Source organism: Miniopterus natalensis, chromosome 2, assembly GCF_054644295.1.
Source record: "Miniopterus natalensis isolate mMinNat1 chromosome 2, mMinNat1.hap1, whole genome shotgun sequence".
Taxonomy (NCBI): Eukaryota; Metazoa; Chordata; class Mammalia; order Chiroptera; family Miniopteridae; genus Miniopterus; species Miniopterus natalensis.
Genome location: NC_142082.1, coordinates 93,978 through 121,866, shown reverse-complemented (window position 1 = coordinate 121,866; position 27,889 = coordinate 93,978). Strand labels below are relative to the sequence as shown.

At 42.8% G+C, this 27,889-nt stretch overlaps 1 protein-coding gene across 6 annotated transcripts; it reads left to right on the top strand.

Annotated features, from left to right (window-relative positions):
- The first annotated feature begins 602 nt into the window (after window positions 1-602).
- ZNF596 (zinc finger protein 596) lies at window positions 603-18,562 on the top strand. Of its 6 annotated transcripts, none has more exons than XM_016219166.2 (6): window positions 603-646; window positions 10,339-10,421; window positions 12,482-12,608; window positions 13,312-13,407; window positions 14,862-14,950; window positions 15,405-18,562. In XM_016219166.2, the coding sequence occupies exons 2-6, from the start codon at window positions 10,410-10,412 to the stop codon at window positions 16,638-16,640; spliced, it is 1,560 nt and encodes a 519-aa protein (XP_016074652.2). In that variant the 5' UTR covers window positions 603-646; window positions 10,339-10,409; the 3' UTR covers window positions 16,641-18,562. The 6 variants fall into 6 exon arrangements, with proteins under 6 accessions (XP_016074652.2, XP_016074651.2, XP_016074655.2 ...); XM_016219165.2 differs by lacking the exon at window positions 603-646 and adding an exon at window positions 1,890-3,119; XM_016219167.2 differs by lacking the exon at window positions 603-646 and adding an exon at window positions 9,482-9,512.
- The last annotated feature ends 9,327 nt before the right edge of the window (window positions 18,563-27,889 follow it).

Genomic DNA, 27,889 nt, shown 5'->3' with positions numbered 1-27,889 from the left:
CCCTCGGGCACGAGCCCCGGGCGTGCGCCCGGAGAGGCTCGGCGAGCAGGCTGCTCACGACCCACGCGGTCCTGCGGCGGGAGCTTCAGGGCCACGCGGGCCTCCGGTCGGTTTCCGCCTGCCGGCGGCCGTGGGCCCGCGTCTCCCCACGTGCACCTGTCAGGGCCCAGCCCCGAGGCGGTGAGGACGGCGCTCGGCTCGCGCGGCACCGCGCGGAAAACAGAGGCCGCCTGAAACCGTTCAACCTGTCAGCGCTCAAGACACACGGCCCCAGAGCCTCAGCTCCTACCTGGGACCCGCTGAACACCCGCCTCTGCGTCGGGAGGCAGCGGCCCTGGCGCCCCGGCTCCGCGGCGACGCCCCTGCCGGATCCAGGAGACTGTGTGCGGGCTGCAGCGGGGCAGCCGGCGGCGCGGGCGGGCGGCAGGTGCAGGCCCCGCCCCTCGGGGCGCGCCCCCGGCCCGGTCCGGCCCGGCCCGGCCTCGCCCCGCTCTGGGAGGCTCTGCCTGGCCCCGCCCCCGCAGGCCCCGCCCCATCTCGCCGTCGCGACGTCCCCGGCCCTCCTCTTCCTGGCAGAGGCCCCGCCCCTCCGCATAATTTCCTGTGGGCGCAGGAGGGGGTTTCCCCGAGCGGAAGTCCCTGTCCGGTGAGTGGGCTCTGTGCTCTGAGGTTTAAGTCCGTCCTCCACGCCCGGGGCTCGGGGTCCTAGTGGGGGTCACAGGCTCCCTCACGCACCCGTCCCGCTGGCCGGGAGTCCCCGCTGCCCCGAGGGGCGCCGACGCCGAGCGCTCCGACTCCGCCTCGGGTCAGTTCCGGTTCCGGTTCCTGTTGCTCGGAGGCCGCCCCTTCCCCGCGCAGTGTCCAGTTCCCGCTTCGAACGGAGTTTCTCGCTTCATTCCTCCTTCGCCCCTCAGGGCAGCCCCGGGACCCCGTGCCGCCCTCGCCCGCCCCCCAAACCCCTTTCGCGGTCGCGGCCTGCGTGGGCCTCTGCCCGGCAGGCGAGGGGCGCGCTGCTCCGACGCCCCGTCCGGTCCCAGCCCCGCTGTGGCCGCGCAGCCGGGACGCGCTCGCCTGTCCGGTGTCCCCCGGCGAGGGCCGAGGGCCGCTGGAGCCCACCCCGTGCGTGTCGACGGGGCACGGGGAGAAAAGAGAGGCGAGCTAGGACCCGGAGCGTGAGGGCTTGGGAAGGGCAAACTGGAGGGCGGTGGCGGGCGGCGCTCCTCGGTGCGCATCGAGGCCGCGTTCCGTGGTTTGCGGGTTATTCCTGCACCGGCGCGCACGCGGACACTCCCACGCCTCGGCTTGCTTTGGTCTTGCAATGTTCATGTGATAAAACCAAAATCCTTCTTTCATGCCCTTTGCCTTTTTGTTTGCCTTCGGAAGGTGTCACCTATTTCATACTATATTATGTTGCATTCAATACTAATACTATATCGTTTAAGAATGTTTAACTTGTCTTTTTTTTTTTCGTGGAACAAAGCTCTTTTTAAATTTTTATTTGTTTTTCAAAGTATTACAGATGTCTCCCTTTTTCTCCCCATTGACCCCTCCACCTCACCCCGCCCCACCCCCGTCCCCAGTCCCTCACCACAGCATTCTCTGTGTTCCTTGGGTTGTGCATATATGAATATAAATTCTTTGGTTACTCTGTCCCCCTCCACCCACCCGCCCCCCTCTGTCCCTCTGAGATTTGTCAGTCTGATCTATGCTTCCATGTCATTGAATCATTTCTGTCCAGTTTATTAAGTTCTTTACATTCCATAGATAAGTGAGATCATGCAATATTTGTCTTTCTCTGCCTGACTTATTTCGCTTAGCATAATATTCTCCAGGTCCTTCCATACTGTCCCAAAGGGTACAAGATCCTTCTTTTTTTCTCCTTTGCGTAGTATTCCATGGTGTAGATGTCCCACAGCTATTCTATCCGCTCATCTCCTGATGGGCACTTGGGCTGTTTCCAGATCCTAGCTATTGTAAATTGTGCTGCTGTGAACACAGGGGTGCATATGTTCTTTCTGATTAGTGTTTCAGGATTCTTAGGATATATGCCTAGAAGTGGGATCACTCGGTCAAAAGGCAGCTCCATTTTTAATTTTTTGAGGAACCTCCGGGCTTTGCATAGTGGCTGCACCAGTCTGCATTCCCACCAGCAGTGCACCAGGGCTCCCCTTTCTCCACTCCCTCACCAGCACATGTCATTTGTTGATTTGTTTATGGCAGCCATTCTTACAGGAATGAAGTGGTACTTCATTGTGGTTTTAATTTGCATCTTTCTGATGATTAGTGACGTTGAGCATTTTTTCATATGTCTTGGCCATCTGTATGTCCTCTTTGGAGAAGTGTCTATGCAGTCCCTTTGCCCATTTTTTAATTGGATTGTTTGTCTTCCTCTTGTTGAGTTGTATGAGTTCTTTGTACACTTTGGAATTTAGCCCCTTATCAGATACATCCTTGGCAAATATGTTCTTTCAAACCGTGGGGTTCCTTTGTGTTCTGAGGCTGTTTTGCTGTGCAGAAGGTTTTGTCTTGTATTAAAGTTTCACATAATACAGGTTCAGATGTAATTTGACCTTTTTAAGGTTATTTTGTCTGTATTTTCCACCTAAAATAAAAATTGAGTAAAAATTGACTTTTAGGATAATGGTCACATTTTATGTGAAATTCTGCATGTGACTTTTAAATATGGGTTGCACCAAACTTATGCAGTTACTAAGGTTTTGGTCACCATTCCTCTAGTGTAAGACTTTGCTTTGGCAGGCTTTTTACATGTCATTTTTATGTCCTCAAAAAGTCCTAAAATTTCTTTACGTAGGTCTGCCAATTTTTTTCAGATGGGAGTTACACTGTTTGGTGTTGTAAGTAGAAACTGATTGTTTGTTTGCTTAGTTTTAAAATTATTGTTACTAACAGGAAATATTGATTTCAGTATATTCAGAATAGTTTGTTCACTTATAAGAATATTTTTAAGTGTGATAGTTACAATAGATTACTCTATTTTTCTTGAGTGTGCAGTTTGCATATCATCTGAGAATAAATGCAATTCCAGCTCTTCAACACCATATTGTATCTCCTTTCTTTCCTGCTCTTCCTCTGGTCCTGACTCAGCGTTTTCTGCTTTGGTGAGTGGCAGCATCCCAGGCGGAGCCCCCTTTTCAGCCTTAATCTTTAGTGGAACTGCTTCTTTGTTTACTGCTAAATATGTGTGCTGCGGTTGTTTCGATTAACAAGAATTATTCCCCACTGTGTGAAGGTTTTCAATTATTTTTAAAGATCAGAAACTTTTCCAAAGGTCTGTTGATGTGATCTTTTTTAAAAAATTATTGTATGAAAGTAATAGGTTTCCTAGTATTGAATCATCCTTTCCTTACTGCAGTAACTCCAGTTGACAGTGTTGCAGTAGTATTTAACCATGGCAGTACTAGCCAATGGCTAAAATCAATAGCTGAATGGCTAAACTTTTATTAATATTTTTTTGTAAAATGTTCTCAGGGAAGATTGTTGATACAGTCTGCGACTTTTTCTGTGTGTATGTATATTTTGCTCAGCCTAATGGACCAAGGAGAACAGACTCCTTTTTCCCCTTCAGAGCAATTTCCCTTACTTATTTAGAGAACTCTCACAAATACATTTTGGAGATTTTTATATATAACGTACATATTAAAACTGCCTAATCTGATTGTTCTTATTTGTGAGTTACTATTCATGGCATTTCCTTGGAAATGAATCAGTTTATTCAACACATAGAAATTAATAAGAATAGAATTCTTCCCATTTTTCTTATACTTTAAATTATTGCTTTTAAATAAATAAGTGCTGTTTTAATTGCCAGTGTTATCTTTTCATGAGTACTTTCTAATTCCTTGGTTTCTTTGTCAAATATATACTGATTTTTGTCAAGTTTTTCGTTTTATTCTGTTAATTTATTTAATCTTTTTATTCTTTTAACTTTTATTAATGTCTGCTAACTTGTGAAAATTTCAAAAGCCAAAAAACTCATGTTTCCTTTTTCCTTCTCTTGGTTTCTAAATATTTTTAAAGTCACTGAAAATTTTTGCCTTAACTATCACTCAGAGACTTCAAACTGGTAGTAGCAGTTTTTGGTGTAAACCTTCTCTCACCCCATACAACTGACTGCAGTCAGTCATTAGTGTGTTCATCTTATCAGGGATGCTATTTCCACCTTGAGCAACTTTATTTCTTCTCTCTCAGCCTCTATTACCCAGCATTGATTTCTAGGATACTTCCTACTTTTGTTCCCTCCTGATAATTTTTAAGTGCATTTAGACAGGCCTTAGGCAGGGCTTCTTTACACTGTGCCCAGCCAAATATAGTTTAGTCCTTTGCTAACATGTCTTTCGGTTTATATACTAGCATAGCATTGTAACTTATTATTTATTTGACTTTAAATGCATGAAGGGGGTGGAATATAATCTTTTTTTCTTTACCGCATGCCCAACCTTTAGCACTAACTCTGATTCATGTAATCATTGCTCAATAATATATGATAAAATAACAAAATAGTTGTTTTCTTTGTATCTCCTTTTCTGTTGCTCTCTTACTCTTTCACCTGCTCCATCACAATTTCACTACCAACACGTTATACCAGACAACCGTCATCTAATTTTTTTAAACGGATTTTTAGAAAGAGAGGAAGGGAGAGGGGCACAGAGAGAGAAACATCATTGATTGGATGCCTCCTGCACAACGCCCACCAGGGAACTGGGTGTCGCTCTCACAACCCCGGACATGTGTCCTGACCAGGAATCAAACTGACCTCCTGGTTCCCAAGGTGGACACTCAACCATTGAACCACACCTGCTGGGCAACTATCATCTAATTCTTATAATTCATCAAACATTTCTGAATCGTTTTACTCCATTCTCCAGCCAAAGCCTCCTTTACAAACACAGATCTATTCCTACCACTTTCTTTCTGTTCTCCAGTGGGTTCCCACTAGCTTTATGAGAAGGATCAGTCTTATTACAATGACTGCTGGGCCCTAAGCTCTATTTGTGTGCCACCTTCTCCAGTTCAGATCAATACTCAACTGCCCTCTAGTATGTGTTCTCACTTCCTGGAGCACATGTATCTTGTCATGTATCCACGGTATTATTCTGTTTCCTGAAAACAAAAACAAACCTCTGAACCTATTTTTATCTCTGCAAAATTTTCTGTCTTTTCCCAAATAAATTTTTTAAGTGCCAGATAAATTATACATTGATTTCACGAGAGCTTTCCCACCTTCACAAATGAAATACTTGAGTATATGTACACAGAGTATTTTTGTCATTATTTCTTTAAATAATCTCTTCTAAAATAGATTTTTAACCCCATGAGGGCAGATTTTCTCCCAGCTTTATTCAGTATAATTTCACTCCCTGATACAGCCTTAAGTCTGATTTGATCTGAAAGATATGCATTATGACAAAATGAGATCATCACTTGCCTCAAGAATGTTGGAGTAAATAGGCTGAAAAGGCAAAACATACCGTAGATACGTGAAAGTTAAATTCTTGATTACTTACAGGTTTACTACATGACTAATAAATAGTAAAACTTTTTTACTGTCAAAAGTAATTTTGCCCGGCCAGGCATGGCTCAGCAGTTGAGCATCGACCTAGGATCCAGGCGATCGGAGTTCGATTCCCGGTCAGGGCACATGCCCTGCTTGTGGGCTGCAGCCGATCAATGACTCTCTCATCATTGATGTTTCTGTCTCTCTCTCCCCCTCTCCTTTCCTCCCTTTGAAATCAATAAAGACATATTTAAAAAATAGTAATTTTAAAAAGAAAATAAGAGTATTTCTATGGGATGAAATGCCTATACCTAAAACAGAAATAATACCACTTAATTTTTCTTCAGAAATAGTATCACCTTCTATAAAGAAATGTGAGGCATTTATATGTTTAATTTTCTTTGAAACATCAGTTTAAAAATATCCTATTCAGAGATAGAAAGTAGAATGGTGGTTGCCAGGGGCTGGAAGGCAGGAGTAATGGGGAGTTGTTTAATGGGTTCAGCGTTCCAGTTTACACAATAAAAAGAGTCCTGAAGATGGATGCTGCACAACAGTATGAATGTGTTTCACACCACTAAATATATACTTAAAAATGGTTAAGATGGTAAATTTTATATATTTTACTACAATTTAAAAAAATGAAATAGCCCTGGACTGTGTGGCTCATTTGAAGTGTTGTCTTATGCCCCAAAGGGTCTCGGGTGTGATTCCTGGTCAGGGTGCATACCCAGGTTGCATGTTCGGTCCCTGGGCAGGGTGCGTATGGGAGGCAACTGATTGATGTTTCTGGCTCTCTCCCTCTCCCTTCCTCTCTCTCAAAAAATCAATTAAAAAACATATCAGGTGAGGATTTAAAAAAGTTTGGGAATATCTAATATTTTGAAGATTGTAGAGTTTTACAGTTCTTGGGACATTACCTAAATCTGAATTGAAGAGACCAGCAGTGTACAGACTGTTCCTTGCTTTGTAGTAAAAATGCACATTCTAAATCCTGAAAAATATTTTCCTTGAATATATAATTATTTTATATTTATACAGAGTCAGACTGATGCCCACAGCCTGAGAATATGTTGGTAGCGTACAAATTCTCCTACAAATAAAGAGCAGAATAGATTTTCCTGCTGCAACTCTCTACAGTACTGCCCAGAACTACCAAAATCCATAGGATAGTACAGTTTCTGGGGAAAGGCATGAAGTTTGCCTTTGAAACTCTTAGAAGAAATACAGAATTAAATGATATAATTTGTTTTTCTTAATTTACTTGGCTTACATAAGAAGGAAAATGCTTCCTTACAGAGGTATTGATAGATTTGCTCGATTTGTTCTTTAGATTAATTAGATTCTTTAGATTACAATGCTAATGTGGTTATCAGCTCCATTAAAAGAGAGCCTACCATCAGAATGGTGCATTTTCTAGAGAGAAAGAAGCTCTGAACTCTGGAATGTTGTGGCAGCATCCTCAATAAAGATTTGGCTTCACTAGATTTTCTGTCTGTTTGGATTCTGGTGAGTACTAGAGATTATTTTCACTAGAAGGGACAGACCTCCTTTATTTTATAAATGAATTTTTGCGAAGGGAAGTGTTAATTTTGTTGGGAGTTGAGTGAGGGGATCTCTTAGGAATTGACATTCAAACTGAGGTTGAATAAGTAAGTATGGGGTGGGAAATTGTATTTGTGAATTTGGGTGGAAATGAAGGATAATTGTGAACAGTGTAGGAATGATAGCAATACTATATAGTGTTTGTTATGTTCTGAGTATATGACATTTCAAACTTCAGATATCTGGTGGAGACGTTAAAGAGATTGTACACTAGATAAAGGGTAATAGGGGAGTGGGAGCTAATGTCCTGAGACATATTTCACTTTAAGTGCATGTTGGTTTAGAAATAGAGATGAAGAGCTCAGAAATGGAGCTCAGACATGAGTGTTGTCACTTTCAGTTTGGAAATAGTAATGGAAGGAGTGGAAGCAACTGAGTAAGCGTGTGAGAGCCAGGGCCGTGTGTGCAAGTGGGAGGGATGGAGGGTTAGCGTGGAGTCTTGAGATCTGCCAACAGTACTGCTCAAGTTCTTAGGTGGTAGGGAGTCGGAATGAGCAGATTAGCTTGACGACCATCAGTAGACAGGGTTAGAGAAACCTAGGGGAAAGTATGTCCCCAAAAGAGGTTATATCACACTTACTTGGTTCCCAGTAAAAGCCTGAGGTACATACATTGCATTTATTTATGCAGATGTTATTGGTGGTGATACTAGCCAGATGGTGAGGGGATGTGAGCTTAAGGCAACTGCACCTTCAGCTTTTAGTTGGATTGTAAAGACAGGAGCGGAGAGAAGGATCACAAGAGGAAGTAGTTCAGAGGAGGTTTTAGTTTAACGATTAGATTTGATGGGTTTAAATGATGGGATACACTGTAACAAGAGGGAGAAGTTGCTTGTAAGGAAAACATACATTTAAATCAGTAATACAAGGTTCCTGACAAAACGGAAGAGAAAGTGGTCCTATTTGAGACCTTAGACTTAGCCAGGAGGAGAAGAGCTCTTTGACTTAATAGGAGGAGTAACTAAAGGGTATAAATACAGGAACATTGATGCATTTTCTGATAAACCTAGGTAACTTGTCAACTTACAAATAGGAGATATCTCATCTATTGAAACTGAGGGGAGTGTGAGAGTGTGTGAATTTAAAGGCATGGAGAAAGTTAGAAATATTTTGGGAGCATGAAAGATTGGTTAATTACCAAGACATGACATTTTGAAACCACTGTGAGGTGAGACTCCTCTGCAGTCAGAGACAGTCCTGGTGGAACAGGCAGATACTTGGAGATACTTTGTGTTGGGGGTCTCCTTCAGCAGATGTGGTAAATAATCAGTAGGATATAGGAAAAATGTTGGTCTTGGTAAATACCTATTGAAATGGGTAGCTGAGTTAAACTGGGCAGTAGAAATGAGGTTGGAGGCTGATGTCTGGGAATTGGGGCAATGCGGGGGTTGCCATGTGGTACAGAACATGGGCATGGGAAATACTTTTAGTTGAAAAAGCAAGAATGAGAGTACATTGCAAAAACAGTGGTGCCTTAGAGTTTTCCTTTTATTGTCACCCGAGGATATATTTTTATTGATTTTTAGAGAGAGAGGAAGTGGGGGAGAAATGTTAATGTGAGAGAGAAACATCACTTGGTTGCCCCCTGTATGCATCCCAACTGGGGATCAAACCTGAAACCTAGGTATGGGCCCTGAGCAGGAATTGAACTCACAACCTTTTTTGGTACATGGGACAACACTCCAAACAATTGAGCCACCCACCCAGGGCATAGGCCTGTGAATTTTAATATTAAAGGTACTATTCCAGCTAAAGTCCAGATACGGTGTGTAACCCTTAAAGAATTTGAGCTTAGAAGGCGGGTGGAGGCAAATTCAAATTATACTTGTGTCCCTCTCTAATGTGTGCTTATGTGCATTGTGCATGCTTATATGCATGTGATTTTTGTAGCATTACCAAAGTTTTCTGAACCTCTGATCATGTCATTTATTACACTGATAAATGAACCATAAACAGCAGGGTTATTTTGAGGAATAAATAAGCAAATGTATGTACATCTCTAAGCACAGAATCACATTTACTAAAACTTTACTGTTACAGGTCACAAATGGGTGAGTTAAACCTGTTTCTGTTATGACTCACTATCATTTGTCCATGAAGTGCACATAATTATTATTGCTGTTTTAGGAGGGTTTATACTTCATAAATGCTATCTCAGACACACTGAAATAATGAAATTAAGGGAAGTTGCAGCTAATATGACAGGTAAAGGGCAGGGTTTCAGCTACCACTTTTCTAATATATCAGATGGAGCAATGAAATTTTCTCTAAAAATTCCTTCATTCTATATCTTACAAGCCTACTGCCCTGTGAAGATTGTTGATCTTGATAGTAGTTCTATTCAACTGACATTATTATCTGATACAGGGGATCTTCAGGGATAAGTTTGCAAGGTCAGTGACATTCATTCCCCTAAATCGGGTGGAGAACCTTTTTTTTGCCAAGGGCCATTTGGATATTTGTAACATCATTTGTGAGCCATACAAAATTATCTACTTAAAAATTAACTGTGAAAAAAGCTGCTAGATTTATTGAATTTCGAGTTCTGCCTGCGGTTGCCTTGGCAGGGCCAGACAAATATATTTTGGCCCACGGGCCAGATGTTCCCCACCCCTAGTATAAATGGAATAAGTCACTGAATTGATTAACCATATCATAAGATATATTCCTAATTTTCTTGGTTCATAAACAAATTCATGCATGACAAATCTAAAAGTGAGTGTTGAGGGATTGATATTCCTGGAAACCTCACTTGAAGGAGACAAAATGATTCATGACAATAGTATCTGGAATGCCAAGGACAGGAAATAGTAGGAGTGGATTGAGGCACCAGAGGGCAGGATGGAGTTGGAGAAACATTGTGTACAAACTAAGAATAATTAAGCCTGAGAAATTTTACAGTGTTTACTGGAGGTGGGGACACATGTGACATGAGTCAGGGATCTCTGTGTTTTGGCATCAAGAGGGAATTAAAAAATTCTGAACACCATGGGTTAATTAGCTTACAAAACTCATGATTTTCACACTCCTCTTTAAATTGAAGGTATTTTTATCTTCTTTTGACCCTGGTAGAGGAGAGCTCTCCCACTATTTATCTTAACAAACACTGCTGTTTCTATTGGTTGGGCTGGGGGCTGCTTCCAGGTGAAGCATTGGGGCTTCATGACAGTTGGGTCATTGTACATAATGAAGTTTCACAGCTTCTTTCTCCTCCCTCAGCTTTCCCTCCTGTTGCTTAGACTGCGTGTCAATGAAAATCCAGAAGACAGTTGTCAGCTGAGCCAGTGACAATGGAGTCACAAGTGAGTTGGGAGTTACTCTACTGAAATGCGTCTCCATTGCCAGTATATGTGTGTATTTCTCCTACAGGCATTGATGTAGTAAGTATACTCGAGATTTTTCAATGATCTGAGTTTCAGTTAAGTTTCCCCAGCACTCTGGAACGGTCGTGTTGGGTCAAGGACATATGGTAATCTCTTTCTCAACATTAAGGTATTCCAACCTCTGTTAATGCCGTGTATTTACAGGAGAGATTAGAAAGGTTTTATTTTCTCATCTCATTCATGGCCTTACACATTAGCCATATTATTAACTGTAATGGCCTTAGGATTGAGGTGATTGTCGGTGACAGATGAGGGAGGAGCAAAGCACTGTAGCCAGAAGAGGCGGCAGGTGTTTCCACAGCTGAGCTCAGTCGGCCAGCGGTACAGGTGCTGGCAGCAGTGCTGATTAGTGTTGCGGGAAAACAAATAACAGTTATGCCAGAAAAGGCAGTGAGGAGTCATTTATTTTTTTCAATTTCAAACCTCTTAAAAGCTTTGATAGAATATATTTGTGCTTTTTTTAATCCTCATTTGAGGGTATTTTTTCCATTGCTTTTCAGAGAGTGCAAGGGAGAGAGAGAGAGAAACATTGATGAGAGAGAGACACTATTGGTTGCCTCCTGCACGTGCCCCGACCAGGGCCGGGGATCAAGCCTGCAACTGAGGTACGTGCCCTTGACCAGAATCGAACCCGAGACCCTTCAGTCTGCAGCCGACGCTCTAACCACTGATCCAAACTGGCCAGGGCTATTTTGAAATCTAAGAAGGAAAACTAAAATTCTCATTATTACTCATATCCCAAATCATGAATTTTCTTTTTGTTATGTCCCCTTTTTTCGAATTTGATTAAGCAGAGGCAGTGCATAGGGAGTATTGTTTGCTTAATTTGGGTTGTGATTCAGGAAGAGTATAAAAGGTCGAGTAAAACGTAAGGCCCGGTGGAAGTTTTTGATGAATTAAAGATGCCAGAATAATCAGGTGGCTTCAGGTATGCTCGAATAGAGACAAGATGAAGAAACAAAAATGGTGACAACTGGTATTTGGATGTCCCAGAAACATTGAGAAACAGTGGCCTCAGACCATAGGAAGAGCCAGGATACTACTGTCCTTTAGAACAGAAGTCTCAGAGTCTCTGGCTTGTGCTGCTGAACCATTTATCTTTATACTTTGTAACAAACATCTGAGTTGTGTGGAGATAAAAGGCTGCTCCTGCTGATTCCCAAGTCCTGTATGAAATATGTTCAGTTTTGCAGAATTCTGGACATTGCTTCAATATCCTTTGTTATTTATTGAATAATAATAAGCATGGAGCTTGTTTTTAATGTTTGCTAGGCAGTTACCACTGTACACGTGCTCATTGGATCTTAAAATATTCATAACTACCATTAACCTGCTCATTGATGAGGAAACTGAGCGATAAAGAATAGTCTGGCCCGGCCAGGCGTGGCTCAGCGGTTGAGTGTCAACCTGGGATCCAGGCAATCAGGGTTTGATTCCCGGTCAGGGCACATGCCCTGGTTGTGGGCTCAATCAATGACTCTCTCATCATTGATGTTTCTATCTCTCTCTCCCTTTCCTTTCCTCTCTCTGGAATCAATAAAGATATATTTAAAAAAAAAAAAAAAATAGTCTGACCGTAGTCATGGTTAGAAAGGGGCAGGTCGTGGGCACTGTAGTCCTTGTGACGAGCTGTAGGTTCCCTTGAAATTGGTGGAGATGATTGTTTTAATTATACATTTTCAAGTACAAATTTTGTAATCATGATTTGGAGTCATAATTACAAGTTTATTGGGGTATCTCCAGGTTATATTACACCACATCTCGTGATAATTCTTTATAATGAAATTTTATATACTTACTGTGGTTATATCTGAAAGTCAGTTGTCCAGGTCAGCAATGAGATGACATGACCGAACCCATAATACTGTTTTAACTCTCTATACACTCAGGCACCTCTTCCTTAGTGACCTACCTGCACCATTCTCCCATGGAGATTGGCAGTCATTGCCCTGTCTGAAACAATGCCCATAATGTTTTAGGAAGCAGTGTCCTTCGAGGATGTAGCTGTAGACTTCACCCAGGAAGAGTGGGCCCTGCTGGACACATCACAAAGAAAGCTCTTCACAGATGTAATGCTGGAGAGCATCAGTCATCTGGTCTCGATTGGTGAGTCTCTTAATATGTATTATGTATGTATGCATTTATTCACTCAAAAAGCTTTCCCATTTTTATTCCAAACTTTGTCTTGATTCTTTCCTAATTCTCACACCTACCTTACAACAAGTTTCTTTACTTTTTATTTATATTTATTTTGTAATTTTAGTAGAATGTAATCTTCCTGACACAATTTCATGTCTTACTTGCTACTCAATTTCCAACTCTCAGTGGTGGAAACTCACCATTTTTGAATGGGGAAGTACATGTATTGATTTTTTTTTTTAAAAATGATTTTGCCACAGGGACTGTGCTTAGATCAGAACACAGTATTAAAAATAGGAAGACAGGTTGTTTTCCACATAGAAATCAGATTTTTTTCCTGGTACAAGTGTCTATTAGATTTTTTGGGCTATAATCGTCAAGCACTGTGAAAACTTGTATTTTCTCACTGAATAAAAATATTGATGATTCTGCAGTCTGTCTTTGAACTTGGGTATGAACATCAGCAGTGATAGGCCCTTACTATCTTTTGGAACAAGTTCAAGAGCTGTCATTGTGCTGGTGAGGAACTACCTTTGTTACTTTCAGGACTCTCTTGTGGGCTGACCTTCAGAGGTGTCTTATTCCTTCCCACTAGTTGACCCTGTATTGATGGTCATGTACTGTGATCAGCACAGAACTCAGAATCCACATATCACTTTCCTACAAACAGGCAGTCAACTCTACAAATCAGATGTGATTTCCCATTTGAAGGAGGAAGAGCAACTTTCAAGAGAAGGGATTGGTGTTCTGCAAGGCCAGAGTCCAGGTGAGCTCCCAGAAGCTGTGCTTCAGTAAGAGAAGGGGCCCGGTCAGTAAGTGAGTGGGCCCTAAGAATGATTAAATGAAGATATCTCAGGTTAGTGATGTTTTTTAAAATGTAGGGGACAAATCCCTAAGATGTCGTTATACCTTGCAGGTATCAACTTCTAGTCAAGTGTTTCTCATTATCTTTAGGGAAGTACATATTCATGTACTTATTGGGGTTCTCTGTTTACCCTCACCACTCCACCCTCGATTTCCATAGCTGTAGTTGAGCCCTATAACTCCATCTTCAACACCCACACTACCCTGGAGCACTGATTATGCTTTCATGGTTGACAACAAGGCCATCTATGACATCTGTTGTAGAAACCTCAATATTGAGGACTCAACCTACATTAACCTTAACCACTTTAGTAGCCAGGTCGTGTGCTCACTGCTTCTCTCGTGTTTGATGGAGCCCTGAATGATCTTACAGAATTTCAGACTGAACTGGTGCCGTAGCCCTGAATCCTCTTTCCTCTGGCTACACATGCCTGTCATCTCTGTGAAGAAAGCAGCTTACTGTGAACAGCTTTCTGTAGTAGAGATCACCAATGTGTGCTTTGAGCCAGCCAGCCAGATGGTGAGATTTAATCATTGCCGTGGCAAATACCTGGCTTGCTGCCTATTCTACTTTGGTGATACAGTTCCCCAAGATGTCAGTGCTGCCATTGCCACCATCCAGACTAATTATATGATCCAGTTTGTGGGTTGGTGCCCCACTGGTTTTTAAGTTAGCATTAATTAGCAGCCTCTCACTGTGGTACCTGGTGGAGATCTGGCTAAAATACAGTGAGATATATGTTTGCTAAGCAATACCACAGAAATGTCACAGCTGTTGCTGAGGGCACTTCCCTGGACCACAGGTTTGACCTTGTATGTCATGTGTGCCTTTGTTCACTGGTACCTGGGTCAGGGAATGGAGGAAGGAGAGTTTTCTGAGGCTCATGAGGACATGGCTGTCCTTGATAAGGACTGGGAAGAGGTTGGAACAGATAGTGCTAAGGACAAGGATAAGGCTAAAGAGTATTAACTTGCCTGCTGTCATTTTACACTCCACTGTCTTGGGACTGTCTTATTTTGTCGTTCTGTGACACTGTCTATTGTGTCCCAGACTTGTCAATAAAAGTGATGTTACTTTTGTTTTTTACATTCACAAAATGTCCCTTTTCGTAGACCTTTTCTATGAAGATTATTGCTTTCTTTTTCTCCCCAACTTGCCATCTTCGTTTTATTTTTCTTATATTCTAGTCCAGAAAATGTCAGTTGTTGACGTCTGTAGTCTGTGTTTCTTAGAGTATTCCTTAATTTGACATGCTTTCCCATTTATGTGTTAATATTTGAAACATACTGAAATGGGCATTGGGTCTCTTCAACAGTTTAATCCCCCTAATGCAGCTGTAAACAACTTTTTTCCAGTCATTTCACATAGAAGAGATGATTTTGAGAAACAAGAATTGATATCTACTCAACATTTCTACAAGGACACATCCCTAATCAGTGCAGTGGTAAGCTTTATGGGTGTGAACCTGTTCTTCCAAATAAAGACCTGGGAATTAAATAAGTTATGAGTTTGGCACAATTACCTGACTAATTAGAGTTGGTATCAAGGGCTCTCGCAGCAGAAAGTTTTCCTTAGTTTGGTTTTAGGGAATAAGTCAAACTGTAGTCAGAACCATAACATGAGGTCTTATAAACACATGATTGTATAATTCTTGCTTATGTGCCTAATCTTTGAAACATAACATCTAAAAGTTAATCAGGTATCTCTGCAGTTGGGATGCCACAAGAGAAAATCTTTATGCATGTGGGAGAATAAAACCTCATGTTTATATAACTAATAGGAACAGTTTTAACTGGAACCTATCACTGAGTGATTGCTCTAGAATTTACATGTAGAGAAATGAATGAAGGAATGAATAAATGTGGGTAAAACTTTGTCTCTCATTTCCTTTCAAAAAGCAGAGATTTTACACTCAAGATCCTTTTGAATGTAATGATTTGGGAGAAAATTGTACTGAAATCTTAACATTGGCTCAGTATGTGATACCTCACGTCGGAAAGAAACCCCATATCATACAAGAATTTAGAAAAGTGATCAGTTACTTTAATCAACATAAACAAATTGATGCTAGAAGTAAATTGTATGAGTGTCAACGTGGGAATGCTTTGATTCAACACTCTGCTGTTAGACAACACAATAATACTGAAGATGGAGAGAAGACATTTAAATGTCATGTATGTGGGAAAGCCTTCAGTAAAGGTTCTAACCGTAGACGACATGAGATGATTCACACTGGAGTGAAACCACATGGATGTCATCTGTGTGGAAAGGCCTTCACTCATTGTTCTGACCTTAGAAAACACGAAAGAATTCACTTTGGAGAGAAACCATATGGATGTCATCTGTGTGGGAAAGCCTTCAGTAAAAGTTATAACCTTAGACGACATGAGATGATTCACACTCGAGAGAAACCACATGGATGTCATCTATGTGGAAAAGCCTTTACTCATTGTTCTGACCTTATAAAACATGAAAGAACTCACTTTGGAGAGAAACCATATGGGTGTCATTTATGTGGGAAGGCATTCAGTAAAACGTCTTACCTTAGACAACATGAGAGAACTCACAATCGAGAGAAACCACATGAGTGTCATCTATGTGGGAAGGCCTTTACTCATTGTTCTCACCTGAGAAAACATGAGAGAACTCACACTGGAGAGAAACCGTATGAATGTCATCAATGTGGAAAAGCCTTCACTGATTCTTCTGTCCTTAGACGACACAAGAGAACTCATACTGGAGAGAAACCATATGAATGTCATTTATGTTGGAAAGCCTTCACTGATTCTTCTGTTCTTAAACGACATGAGAGAACTCACACTGGAGAGAAGCCATATGAATGTCATCTATGTGGGAAAGCCTTCAATCACTCTTCTGTCCTTAGAAGACATGAAAGAACTCACACTGGTGAGAAACCATATGAATGCAATGTATGTGGTAAAGCCTTCAATAGAAGCTATAACTTTGGACTGCATAAGAGAATTCACACTGGAGAGAAACCATACGAATGTTATCTATGTGGAAAGGCCTTCAGCAAATATTTTAACCTTAGACAACATGGGAAAACTCACACTGTAAAGATTATAAATGTGGAAGATTCACCACTCATTGTTTCAAATTCTAAACACTCTTGAGGACTCACACATTGAAAACACACCAGTTTGTAATCAGTGTGGAAGAGCCTTTATTCATCCTTATTTCATTCAGCCGAAGTTAATTCAAGATGGAGGGAAGCCCTATGTGTGGACTGACCTGGAGGACTCAGATTGTAAAGGAATGAGTGTGTACGGGTCTTTGTTCGCAGTTCTCTTAAACAAAATGGAGAAATTGGAGGCTGGCCCTGGCGGATGAAGTTAGGTGTGGTGCCTGCAGTGTGGTGATGGTGGTGGTGGGGAAGCAGAGCAGGTGGCTGCAGCAGGGTGTGGGTCAGGGGACTGGTGAACAGGGAGGCTGGGGCTTGCAGGCCCCCATTACAACAGGATCTGGACTGCAGCCTGGACCACAAGGCACTGCTGGCTAGAGCCACTGTCACCACACACAGGGTGGTGGGCACTGTGGCAGGGATTCTGGAGCACTGTGTGATGTACCCCATTGACTGCATCATGGTGAGACTTGGACTGGCTCTGAATGCAACCTGGGGTTGACCCCACCCCTCGTTCCTGTCCAGAGCCAGGACTCCATCCAAGAGCTGGAGCCGACATGAGTTCCTTCATGGCTCCTGCCACCACCACACAGTTTGACCATACTCCATGTAAGTAAGTTCTCAGCTGGGAGCTGATCCCAGTCAGGAACCAGGACCCACTTCTAAACATCAGTGAGATCTGAATCAAGACTCGAATGAAAATCTGTCAGCCCAAACCCTGAGTCTCAGCTGGGACTAAGCAGGAGGAGGGTGGGCATGGTATGAGAACAAGTGCATGCTGCTAACTTGATTAAGGTGAAGCCAGCTGGCATGAATCAGACCCTTAGTGCCCTGAGATGTTCTCTGGGCAAGTGCTTTTACAAGATCCTGCTGTGTCCTCCCTTAGAAGTGACAGAGCAGGAACCAGAATCTCAGATCTGTCAGCTAGGTAAAAGATTTAGTTAATAAATCTAACCCATGAGTGCTTGGGGGGGGGGGGGGGAATGGGAGAAATCACATGTCAGAGAAATTTTATGTATCTAATCAATGTAGATATACCTTGATTTATAATTGCTCCATTAAACAAATTAGTAAACTGCACAGGAGAGAGATTCTAGCTCTGTAATCATTGTGCACTACTCAATTTAGCACCACTCTTGGTGTGCACAAGAAAATTTAGTGTCAGTTTAACTGCTAAAACAATAAATAAGTGGAAAAAATCCACTGCTAGGAGGGCAAAGTCTTTTGAAGATTAGGAGATAATCTATGCTGAAAAAGTTACTCAATGAAAAGTGGTAAAATGTTACTAACCAACACTTGTGAAACAGTGTCACAAATGAAGGAATCTTTTCAGTGACTTCTCATTACTTAGCACTAATCTCACACTGAGAAAGTGGATAAACCTTTAGGCAGATTTCACATTAGAAATTTTAGAGTGGAAAAAGTTCTAGAACTATTAAGTGTACAATTCAGCAAAAAATTCATAATTTTGCCACAGATTTGTTACTGAAAACATGTAGGATAAAATGCACAATTGTAGCACTTTGGGAATGTTGAATGCAGAATTTTGGAAGAAATAATAAGGTCAAATTAAAATGCTTAATACTGAAAAAATGCAAGTATTAATTGGTGGTAAAAATTACATAAGTTGGTTAAATTCCAGTTTTCTTATGCTGGTATGAATACATGTGTTTGGGTCAGTTATAAAATATTAAATGTGAACTAAAACATACAGGATACAAAATCATGTTCTAACTGTAATATTAGTGTTATGTTTATTGAAATATTTTAAATGAGAGAATGATTTACCCCTATTTTTAATATATAAAATATTTAAATCAGAATTTTGACAATAATAATGACTATATATGGGAAAAATTGTCCACAACCAACAACATGGACTCACATTAAAACCTTGATGCTTTCTCATGGGAATCTGGTTTAATTATCTATACTTCCCTAACTTAATGTTTTGCTGATGCAATTGTGTCGAACACCCCTATGCAGCACCTTTGTCATCACCTGTCCCTTTTACCATATAGCACTGCTGGCCCTGATGAAAGTCGGCACACATTTTGTTCCTCTGCCATATGTCTCCCTGTTGCTGCTAAAGTGTGAAATGCTTTAGCACAGCTGGGCTTTCCTTTAGTGACTTTAGAGGGCACATGGTCATTACCTGATCTGCATATAGGTGTGCTTCCTTGGTGTTCATGTGACTTAGAGGGTAAAGGTCTTTATGGGCTCTGAAAGTATGTGTTTAGTGTGGAACACTTACGTTTTGTGTGTCATTTGGACTGTGTCTCAGGGTTTGCATGTGCTGAGAGGATGTTGTGGTAAGTGTGGTCATTGTCTTTTCAGAGGGTGCATGGGGCGAGAGGCATTGTCCACCTGGCATTGTCCACCTGGCATCAGGTCACCAGTCATCACCCCTTGAGCACCAGTGGAGTCATGCCTGTGGGCCCTGATGCGACTTGAGATAGGAGGGGCCAGGTCCTTATCAATAGGAAACTAGATCCCAGGATCTGAATGGTTCAGAGATTAGGGACGTGTGGGCATCAGTGATTGCAGCACTGAGTGGGAGAGTTCTTGAGTTTAGGCAAAAGATAGGGGGCTGAGTGACGGAGATTTATGGTTGAAAGCTTGGTAAGTTTGTGGATTAAGGATGCTAAGTTCTCTACTAGGGGGAAGAACTAAAACCACTTATAAGCAGCAATCCAAAGGCAAAAATCTAAGGTGATATGTGTTGTTGGAGGAATGAGGGGCAGACCCAGAAATACCTTTGGTAAGGCAGAGGAGGCATGGGCCTGTTATATCAGCCACACCTTTTAAAGCCCCACCCCTACTAGGCCCTACACCACTGGGTGGAAGCTCCACACTACCTTTGCACATTCCAGGGTCAGGCCTCTCTGGCCACACCCTCTTTGACCCGGGCTTGTCTCCCCAGTCTCATGCCAACCAAAATGGAAAAAGGGGGGCCGCAGGGTGTGGGGAGCTCCCATTGCCCATGGTTAAGTATAAGAAAACTGACTTTTTGCTAATGACTAACTTTGGTTGTCTCCATATAACTGGGTTGTCAACCAAGTGACATTAGAATGTATTTCATGAAACAGTTGATTAGTTCAATGACTTAGTTTGGTGGGATCAACAGCATCCATTGTGCACAGTTACCCCTTAAAATCCCTGCATCATAACGTAACATGGGAGATGAAATTAATGGGGAAATAAAATATTAAGTTACTGTTTTGGTAGAAAACTGAACCTTGATAAGACTTGTACAAGGGGAACAGAGTGAAGCTGGCTGACCTTTAGTTTAATGCAGAACTTATCAGACCCCCGAATGGCAGGGCACAGCACGGCCAGCTACATTCGGATGCACAGTCCACAGGGAAGGAGCTCACTGGTCTTCCACCAAAGTGCACTGTCCAGCTTTGGGAAAGTGAGACAAAGGAAAACCTCATCACAGCTGAATTCCATGGACACACCCTGACTACACAGGCATTCAGCCTAGTCAGGGCTTTCTTCCCCTGGGACACACCACCGCTTCCTTGATTGGAAAAAAGTTAAACATCTCTTTAAACGATGGGGAACAAAGACGACCATTTTGAAGGGTATTTTGAAAGTAATGTTTTTCTTTTATACATATTTGGTCTCATTCGAGTTCAGTTTTAGAAAACATACCTTTTAGTGAAACCTTGACCCAAATGCCAGCAGCTTAAGATACGCATTTATTTGCGTGGGAGAGAAGAAAGTATTTTCCATTTAGGAAAAAAGACAACGCTTGTCTTTCCTAACTTTCAACATACCATACAAATGTACAGCTGCTGTAACGCTTCACAATTTCTAGGTACAGGAATAATGAGACAGTGATGTTTTTAATGATTATTGATTTTTAGAGCGAGGAAGGGAGAGGGAAACATCTAGATGGCCTGCCTGCTTCATGCCCACCACTGGGGATCAAGCCTGCAACCCAGGCATGTACCTGGACCAGGAATGGAACTGGCAGCCTTTCAGTGCAGTAGACAACACCCCACCAACGGAGCCACACTGGCCAGGGCGATACAGTGGTGTGTTTGAGCACTTGGTCAAGGTTTCACATAAAAATACCACCTCCTTTTCTCCTACATTTGTAAAATACCAAAAATTGTCCTCTGGCATCCGAGTCCCTTCAGGGATTTTAAGGAAACCGTGATGACCTGAATTCTTAATTCCTGGCTATTTGGGCTCGGTGACAAAAGATCAAAATCTCTAAAGATGGCGATTCACTTGAAATCAGACCAGAGATCCTGGCTCAGTCCATTTCCTAGGACTAAGGCTGCACTGTGTCCACTGGCCACGTGCAGTGGGACATGTACAGGTGGTGGCTCTCATGCAGTCCACGTGGTACAGGTACATGCATGGCAGAGATCGAATGGGGTCTCTGTGAACAAATTCCATCCAACAGATGACACACTCCTGGATCTTCTGCTCCATCTCTCCCATGGTTGTAAACTCCTTTTGGCAGATGCTGTATGTGCAATTATATTAATTTCCTAGAGTACATTCCTAGAATGAAAGACTGGCAGAATTATGTGGCTGTGCAGTGATCATGCCAGCTGCTCACCTGAAGGTCGCAGGGTGCCCGTGCCGAGTGGGTCAGTTTCTCGTTCCCCACCCGGAGCACTGCCACCACTTAACCTTTCTCCAGTGTGAGAGACAGTAAATCTCACTATTGTTTTATGTTTGAGAGGTTAAAATATTTCATGTGCACCTTTGGAATTTTTATTTCATATTTGGTGAATTGTTTGTTTTCCTTACAATTTTTTCATGCAACTGAATACTTACAGAAAGAGCTTTTGGTATGTTAATAACTATTTCTACCATGGAGACCAAAAATATTCAGGGTTTTGTTTGTTTTGTCTTCTAATTTTCTTTACGGTTTTTGGGATCCATAAAGATTTAAAGTTTTATGTGGTTAAATCTTTAATGTAGCCAGATGTTTTCTTTTTTATAAGGATATTGACCATTGTTATATTTCAAAATGTCTAAATAATAATAATAAAAGCTTTAATTATTCTATGTGAAGCAGCCTTATATGCCTGCACTTGCCCTGACCAGCTTGTAGAAGTCCTTCATAGTATTTTATTTAGGGTGTTTCTGGTACGTTTCCTTTTCTTTGTAAATTTTTAACCAGATATTGGTGCTTCATGATGCCAACAGTATGAAACTGGAAAACATTCCATCTTCTATATTTTGAGCACATGTTGGAATAATTATATTTTGGATTTAGTAAAATATATTATGAACATTAATTCACTTTTTTTTTTTTTACTGCGACTACAGCCACCAAAAAATTTAACATTGGGTTGTTTCCACTGGACGGCGCCGACGTCTGGGGCTGTCCTGGGCACGCAGGGCTCAGCAGCCCCTCCAGCTTCTGTCCACTAGATGGCAGCAGCACGTCTCCCAGGCGACCACCACCGTATCTCCAGACTCACCGAAGTCTCAAGGGGGCAGCATCTTCTGGTTGGGAACCTGCCCTGTGGCCGTGAATGCAGGTGACAGTTCCTGCTATGAAGGGCAACCTTCTAGAAGGATGTGACCAATATTCTGAATTGCTTGTAAATAGAAAGCACTTGAGCCGCAAACCTACCTATGAAAGACAACCAGGAGCGCGGGAGGTCTGAAAGCCAATCCCAGCTGAGCTGAAGTCCTGGTGGTTTCCGGGTTTCAGCGGTTGGGTTGGAAACTCAGCTACGCTGGGAATCCCTGCATCTGCCTCTGACCGCAGTCCGGGCGGTCATCAGGCTCCAGGGGCCCCTTTGCTGCCCCACGCAGGGTACACGGACGTTCGCCACATACCGCCCACGCGGGCCTACTGCGCATGTCCGGTTTCTCCGCTCTGCGCGGGCCCCGGGAACGGGGAAAAAGGCTAGGGCTGCCTACTGCGCATGCCCGCGCCGTCTGCCTCCAGACTTGGGTGGTAACAAGGTCGCGCGGAGGGCGCCGGCCAATCAGCGCGATTGAGGGCGGGGCTTTCCGCAGCGACTTCCGGCAATAGGCCAGGACGCGCCGGCGCGGTCAGCGGGACGCCGCGGGAGTCCGCACTCCAGGTGGGGCTCGGGCTTTTGGCGCGCAGGTAGGGACAGGGTGTAGCAGCTCCAGGTGCGCGCTTGTTTTGGGAATCAGACCGTGGGTGCGCCAGGTGGGGTCCCCTGCGCATGCTCGGCCCACCTTCCGCGACCGGCCCTCCGCCCGGCGTCCGAGGAGCCCGGGTGTCCCCACGCCGTGGGCCCCGCTCGCTGCGCGGGCCGGTGGCCCCTCCTTCCCGCCGTCCACCCCGCCCGCCAGCCCCGACTGGGAACCCTTGTCCCCGGGGCCGCTCTGGGCCGGTCTCCGGTCCCCCCGCCTCCGTCTCGCGGTCGCAGCTCCGCCCTCTCCGCGGGGGTTCCGGCAGCTGAGGGTCCGAATGTTGCGTCCCGGGCCGGGAGCCCCGCTTGGACCTTTCCGTCCCTCCCCGGCTCGTGCGAGCTCGTCCCGAAAGCGCGGGATTCGGGAGCGTCGCTTCCTCCCCCGCGAAGCACCTACAATACCGCCTCGGTCAGGAAACGCAGTTTCTTTTATTTTTTCACACTCCATCCCTCCCGCGTTGTAAACGCTCTCCGCTCCTTGAAGCGTCTGTGGTGACCTCTCAGGCCCCCCGCAGTGAACCCCGAGTTTGCCATTTCTTGATGTTCTTTCTTGATCGAATTCTTTTGCTCTTACAATCCATATTCACATTTGACCCTAGATTGTTTGACTGTAAATTACTTGGAAATTTTGTAAGGAAAGCAAAGCATTAAGAAAGGTCAAGTGCTCATCCAGTTGAGGACCAGTCACTGCTTCTTAGGACAATTAAAATTTATTTTTTCAAAATTTGTGATAAAAAACTACAAATTGTTCTGGGGTCACCCGCGACAGACGACCACCAGAGTTTGTGATTGAATTTTGGAGCCTTTATTAGCTGGCCAGTGGCTACAGTTGCGGCGTCTCACCCATGTGAGAGCCGAACTGCAGCCCTGACCCTCAGTTCTTCTCACTTTATGCTCAGTAACCACAAAGGCACTGCGGGAAAGGGGTTTCCAACAATCTGTCAGGCTGTCAGCTTTTGGTACAGGAAACAAGGGGGAACCTTTAGCAACACAAAAGGAACGATTTAAACACAATGTCTTACAATGAGTTATGAGGTTATGCTTGGCCGGAGCGGAGCGTGACTGGTTTGTTCTTTCTATGGGAACTCGGGCGGGGGCGGTGATTATTGGGCTGGCTTGTCGGGCCTTGTCCTGTACAGTAGGGATCTTGTTCTACCTGTACTGTTAGTTCCTTAGGTATATTCTTCTGGCCATGGTGGCCAGAACAAAATGGGGGGGAACTTCTTTGCCAATTTTTCCTCTGAAGGTGCCTTACTGTTACCGTCCTCAGAACCTTTCGTTCTGTTTTTAGTATATTTATAGCCTAGCTCTTGTTCAGCACTTACAGTCTTTATTGTTTCATAACTGCTGTAAGGTTACTCAGTTTCCTTTCTATCTAATTTAAAAACAAATAGCAAAATATATGTAGCCTTTTGAAGTTTGTTAGAGTTATGTTTCCTGTCTGGTTTTCCTTGTCTTATTGTTTTTGTATTTAAATCAATCCTTACTTCAGGTTATTTTTGGTGACCTGTGTAATACCAGGTAAATGATGTAAAAAAACACACTGCAGTTTTATGACACTGTTTCAGGGGGCGTTCAGGAGCTGCTGCTACACAAATACAGCGACAGCATTGACCGTGGAGTGACAGGCAACTCTGCCTCAGTTTCTTCACCTACAGAATGGAGAATTAACCCTGTAAAATGGGGGTGAGAACATTTCCTACCTTGTAGGGAGATCATACAGGTAAATTGTTAGAGTAATGCCGGCCCCCAGGAAGATCTAACATATGTTTGCTGTTATTTGCATTAGTTAACAAATAGTATGCTTGTGGAAGGAAAGACCTTTCCGGATGAGTCTGACTCTCTCGTGTCAGGAATTTCCACTGCACATGAACTTGGTGAGGCATGTCCTGCAGCTCCACCCTCTCTTCTGCCACCTGAAGTATAGAGGAAGGGAAGGTGTGCTTTAGTTTGGCGCATGTGCTCGCTCTCATCAGTTGGCATAAAATGTGCATAAGATTGTTAACTGTACCAGCTGTTTGACAGCTGAGGTGCCACCCTTTGAAAAGTTGCTTTTATACATTTAATTTTCAAGAGTAATTTCTAGTTTTTATTTTTGCATTTTGAAATTCTCAAAACAAGGTAATTTTAATTAAAGTAAACTTATAAAACCCTAGCAATTAGGTCTTTGGCAGAACAGATACGTTAATTCTCAAAAAAGTGATGGGTCATCTTCATTCTAAAAGTTGACTGATGTTTACTGAATTGCAAAGTTAGACGCCTCAGACTGGGAATATTTTTGAAAATTTGAGACAGGCCTTTCAGATGAAATTTGTCTTTGTTCCCCTCCCCACAGCCCATGTTTTTTTGTTTTTGTTGTAGAATTACTGTGCTTATGAAGTCTGCGCTTTTTAGTTCGTGATCTGTATGACATTATACTTTAAAATAAAACTTTATTGTAATCCAAACAGCATAACGTGACAAATCTATGGAATGCATTCATCTACAGTAAGACAAGTATTTTCCTCTGTTGAAAATAAAAACCTCAGAAATGTACTACATTTATTTCTGTGGTCCATTTAGATGCATTTTGCTTCTTCCAACCCAAGGAAATACAAACACTCAGCAGCTGAAAAATTCAGGCCAGCTGTATTCATTTCCAAAGAGTTTTAAAGTCAAAATGAATTATCTTTAGCATTTTGGTAGTTGTGAAGGAATCGACTGTCTTACTGGGAACACCAAGCTGACTTTCTACAGTGGAAACTCTGTTAGTGGGTTTGCTTATGAGGCCTGAACATAAGTGTATTAAGTAATGGACATTGTCTCTGAATAGCTGAGTACAAAGTTGGTCTGTCATAAAGTTTTAGAATATTGTATTAGCGGAGGTGTCGGCAAGCAGTTCCTCTTGCCTAATTAGTTCTTTCTGCTTGTTTTCCCATTTTATCTGTCCTGCCATCCCTGGCAAGTAATTCTCAAAACAGCTACTGCAAATGTTGCTACATAGCTTGGTAGCTTTTCATTGTTTAGAGAGTAAAGTCCAAGCGCCTTTGATACTAGCATTGTCTGTGATCTGGCTTCCAGTCGCCTTCTTGGCGTTTACCTGCCAGCCTTCCTGTAGATTTCTCGGTTCAGCCAACCTGTTCTGCTCATCATTCCCACGGGAGTCACGAGGGACATGCGTTGCTATCTGCGTATTTTTTCACCCACCCCCTCTGTGATTGGTGCTTTGTCCTTGCCCTCCATTCACTTGAGGTCTTACGGAGCTTTAAGGCCAAGCCCATGTCCTGTTCTCTTCAGTGTTTTCCCAGGTCACGTGCTTTTTTTCTCTGAATTTCTTTCAGTGATTCTCTACTACTCATTCAGTACCCACGTTAGAAAATTGCACATGTGTATGTATTTTTATATGTTTTACGTATATTTGCGTGTATTATTACTTTGTGTGTGTGGGCTTTCTCATTTATATTGCTGCTACTGTTCTTTAGTTTCTCAGCTAGAGGGTGCACCCTAATGGAAGGTGCACATAGCACAGTAGTGCATTTGGCCTGTGCTTACCTGTTTTTCGTTAGAGTAATCCTGTATTTGGTCTGTTGAGCAATATTCTGCACCGTTGCCACTTGATTTGTTTCTTTAAATCACAGAATGCTGAATCCACAGAATGATACTGAGAAACACTTTGACACCAGTCAAAGATGGTCTTAAAAGACATTTTTCTCATGTATGTTTTTTATGAGATTAAATTTGCCATTTAAGAATCACCTGTTACATCATGGGACTTTGTAGAGTGTTGTCTGGCCTATAACTGAAGCTTCATGAAAATAAAAAATCAGATGCATGCTGTTGGAAGCAGTCTTAGATAATCCTGCAGATTGGCTGGGCATGGGTGGTGGCTTTTGCATTTTAGGGTGACCAGGTTGTGAAACAAGTCTGCAAGAGGAGGCTTGTCAAAAAAGCGTTAAGATTTAAGGAGTAATTTTTAAGTATCTTCTACAGCAAGAATTTAAAATAATATATGACGGGAAAATGTGTTCTGCTTGCAGACTAGGTTAGGAAGGTCTTGCGATCCTCTTGGTACAAAGGAAAATTACTTCATCATACATTTCATCTATCATTTCAGGAACTGAGCACTTGTAGTTGACCCAGCATTATTGTTGAAGACTTATAATTTCCTTCTGAAAATTTTTGTCTTATCTAAACCATTACAAATGCCTATTGAATAACCTTTGTTAGTTATACTAAGTATAGTTGGGAGATGGTATTGGAACATTTTCATCTCTCATGTACTCTATAAATAGTCCACATTAGTGAAATATGCCAAGTCTACTTTGGGACATTAGATTAATATAACATATTACTTCATTGAAACTGTTGAGTTATCAGCTACTGTTTTGTAGCTAAATTCAATGTATACTTTTCAATTCTTACAGTACTGGCTTCTTTATAGCATTTTCCTCTTTGTACATCGTTTCTTTCTTAAAATACATTGTTGTCTTGACACCTAACTTGCTCCCCCACCTGTATGTCTCTTTTCAGTTTCCTTTCTTGGCTTATCTTCATCTGCTTGTCACCTAAATGTCAGTGTCCCTTAGAGTTGTTTCCTTGGCTCGCGCTACTCTTTTCCTGTCCTGCTTTCCAGCCTTACTCTCTCTTCTGGGCCATGGATCTATAGGGCATGTGTTCATTCAGCGTTACCGAGCTCCTGTTGTGTGCCTGGCATTGTTCAAGGTAATTGGGTCACAGAGTTGAACAAGACATTGTGCTTTCTTGGAAGAAATCATACAGTAAACGTGTAAGTGTTCTAGACAGCACTTACTACTGGGCCATCACTGGGTCCTGGCTGAGAGACATGGGAGGGAACACTCTAGCAGCACGGGGAGTGTTGGGTCAGGTGGTCAGGAAGCCCTTCTGGGGCTGTGAGGTTCTGAACCAGTAATGTGAACACCTGGGCCATCCTTAGCCCTCACTGTGCAGGAGAGTCACTGGTGGACCTTAAAAAAAATGTAGCCATCACCACAGATACTCATAGAATTGGTCTGGGATGGGGCCAAGCACTTGTAATTTTTAAAAGTTTCCAAGACTTAATGCTCAGCAGGGTTGAGAACCACTGGCCAGAGAAAAG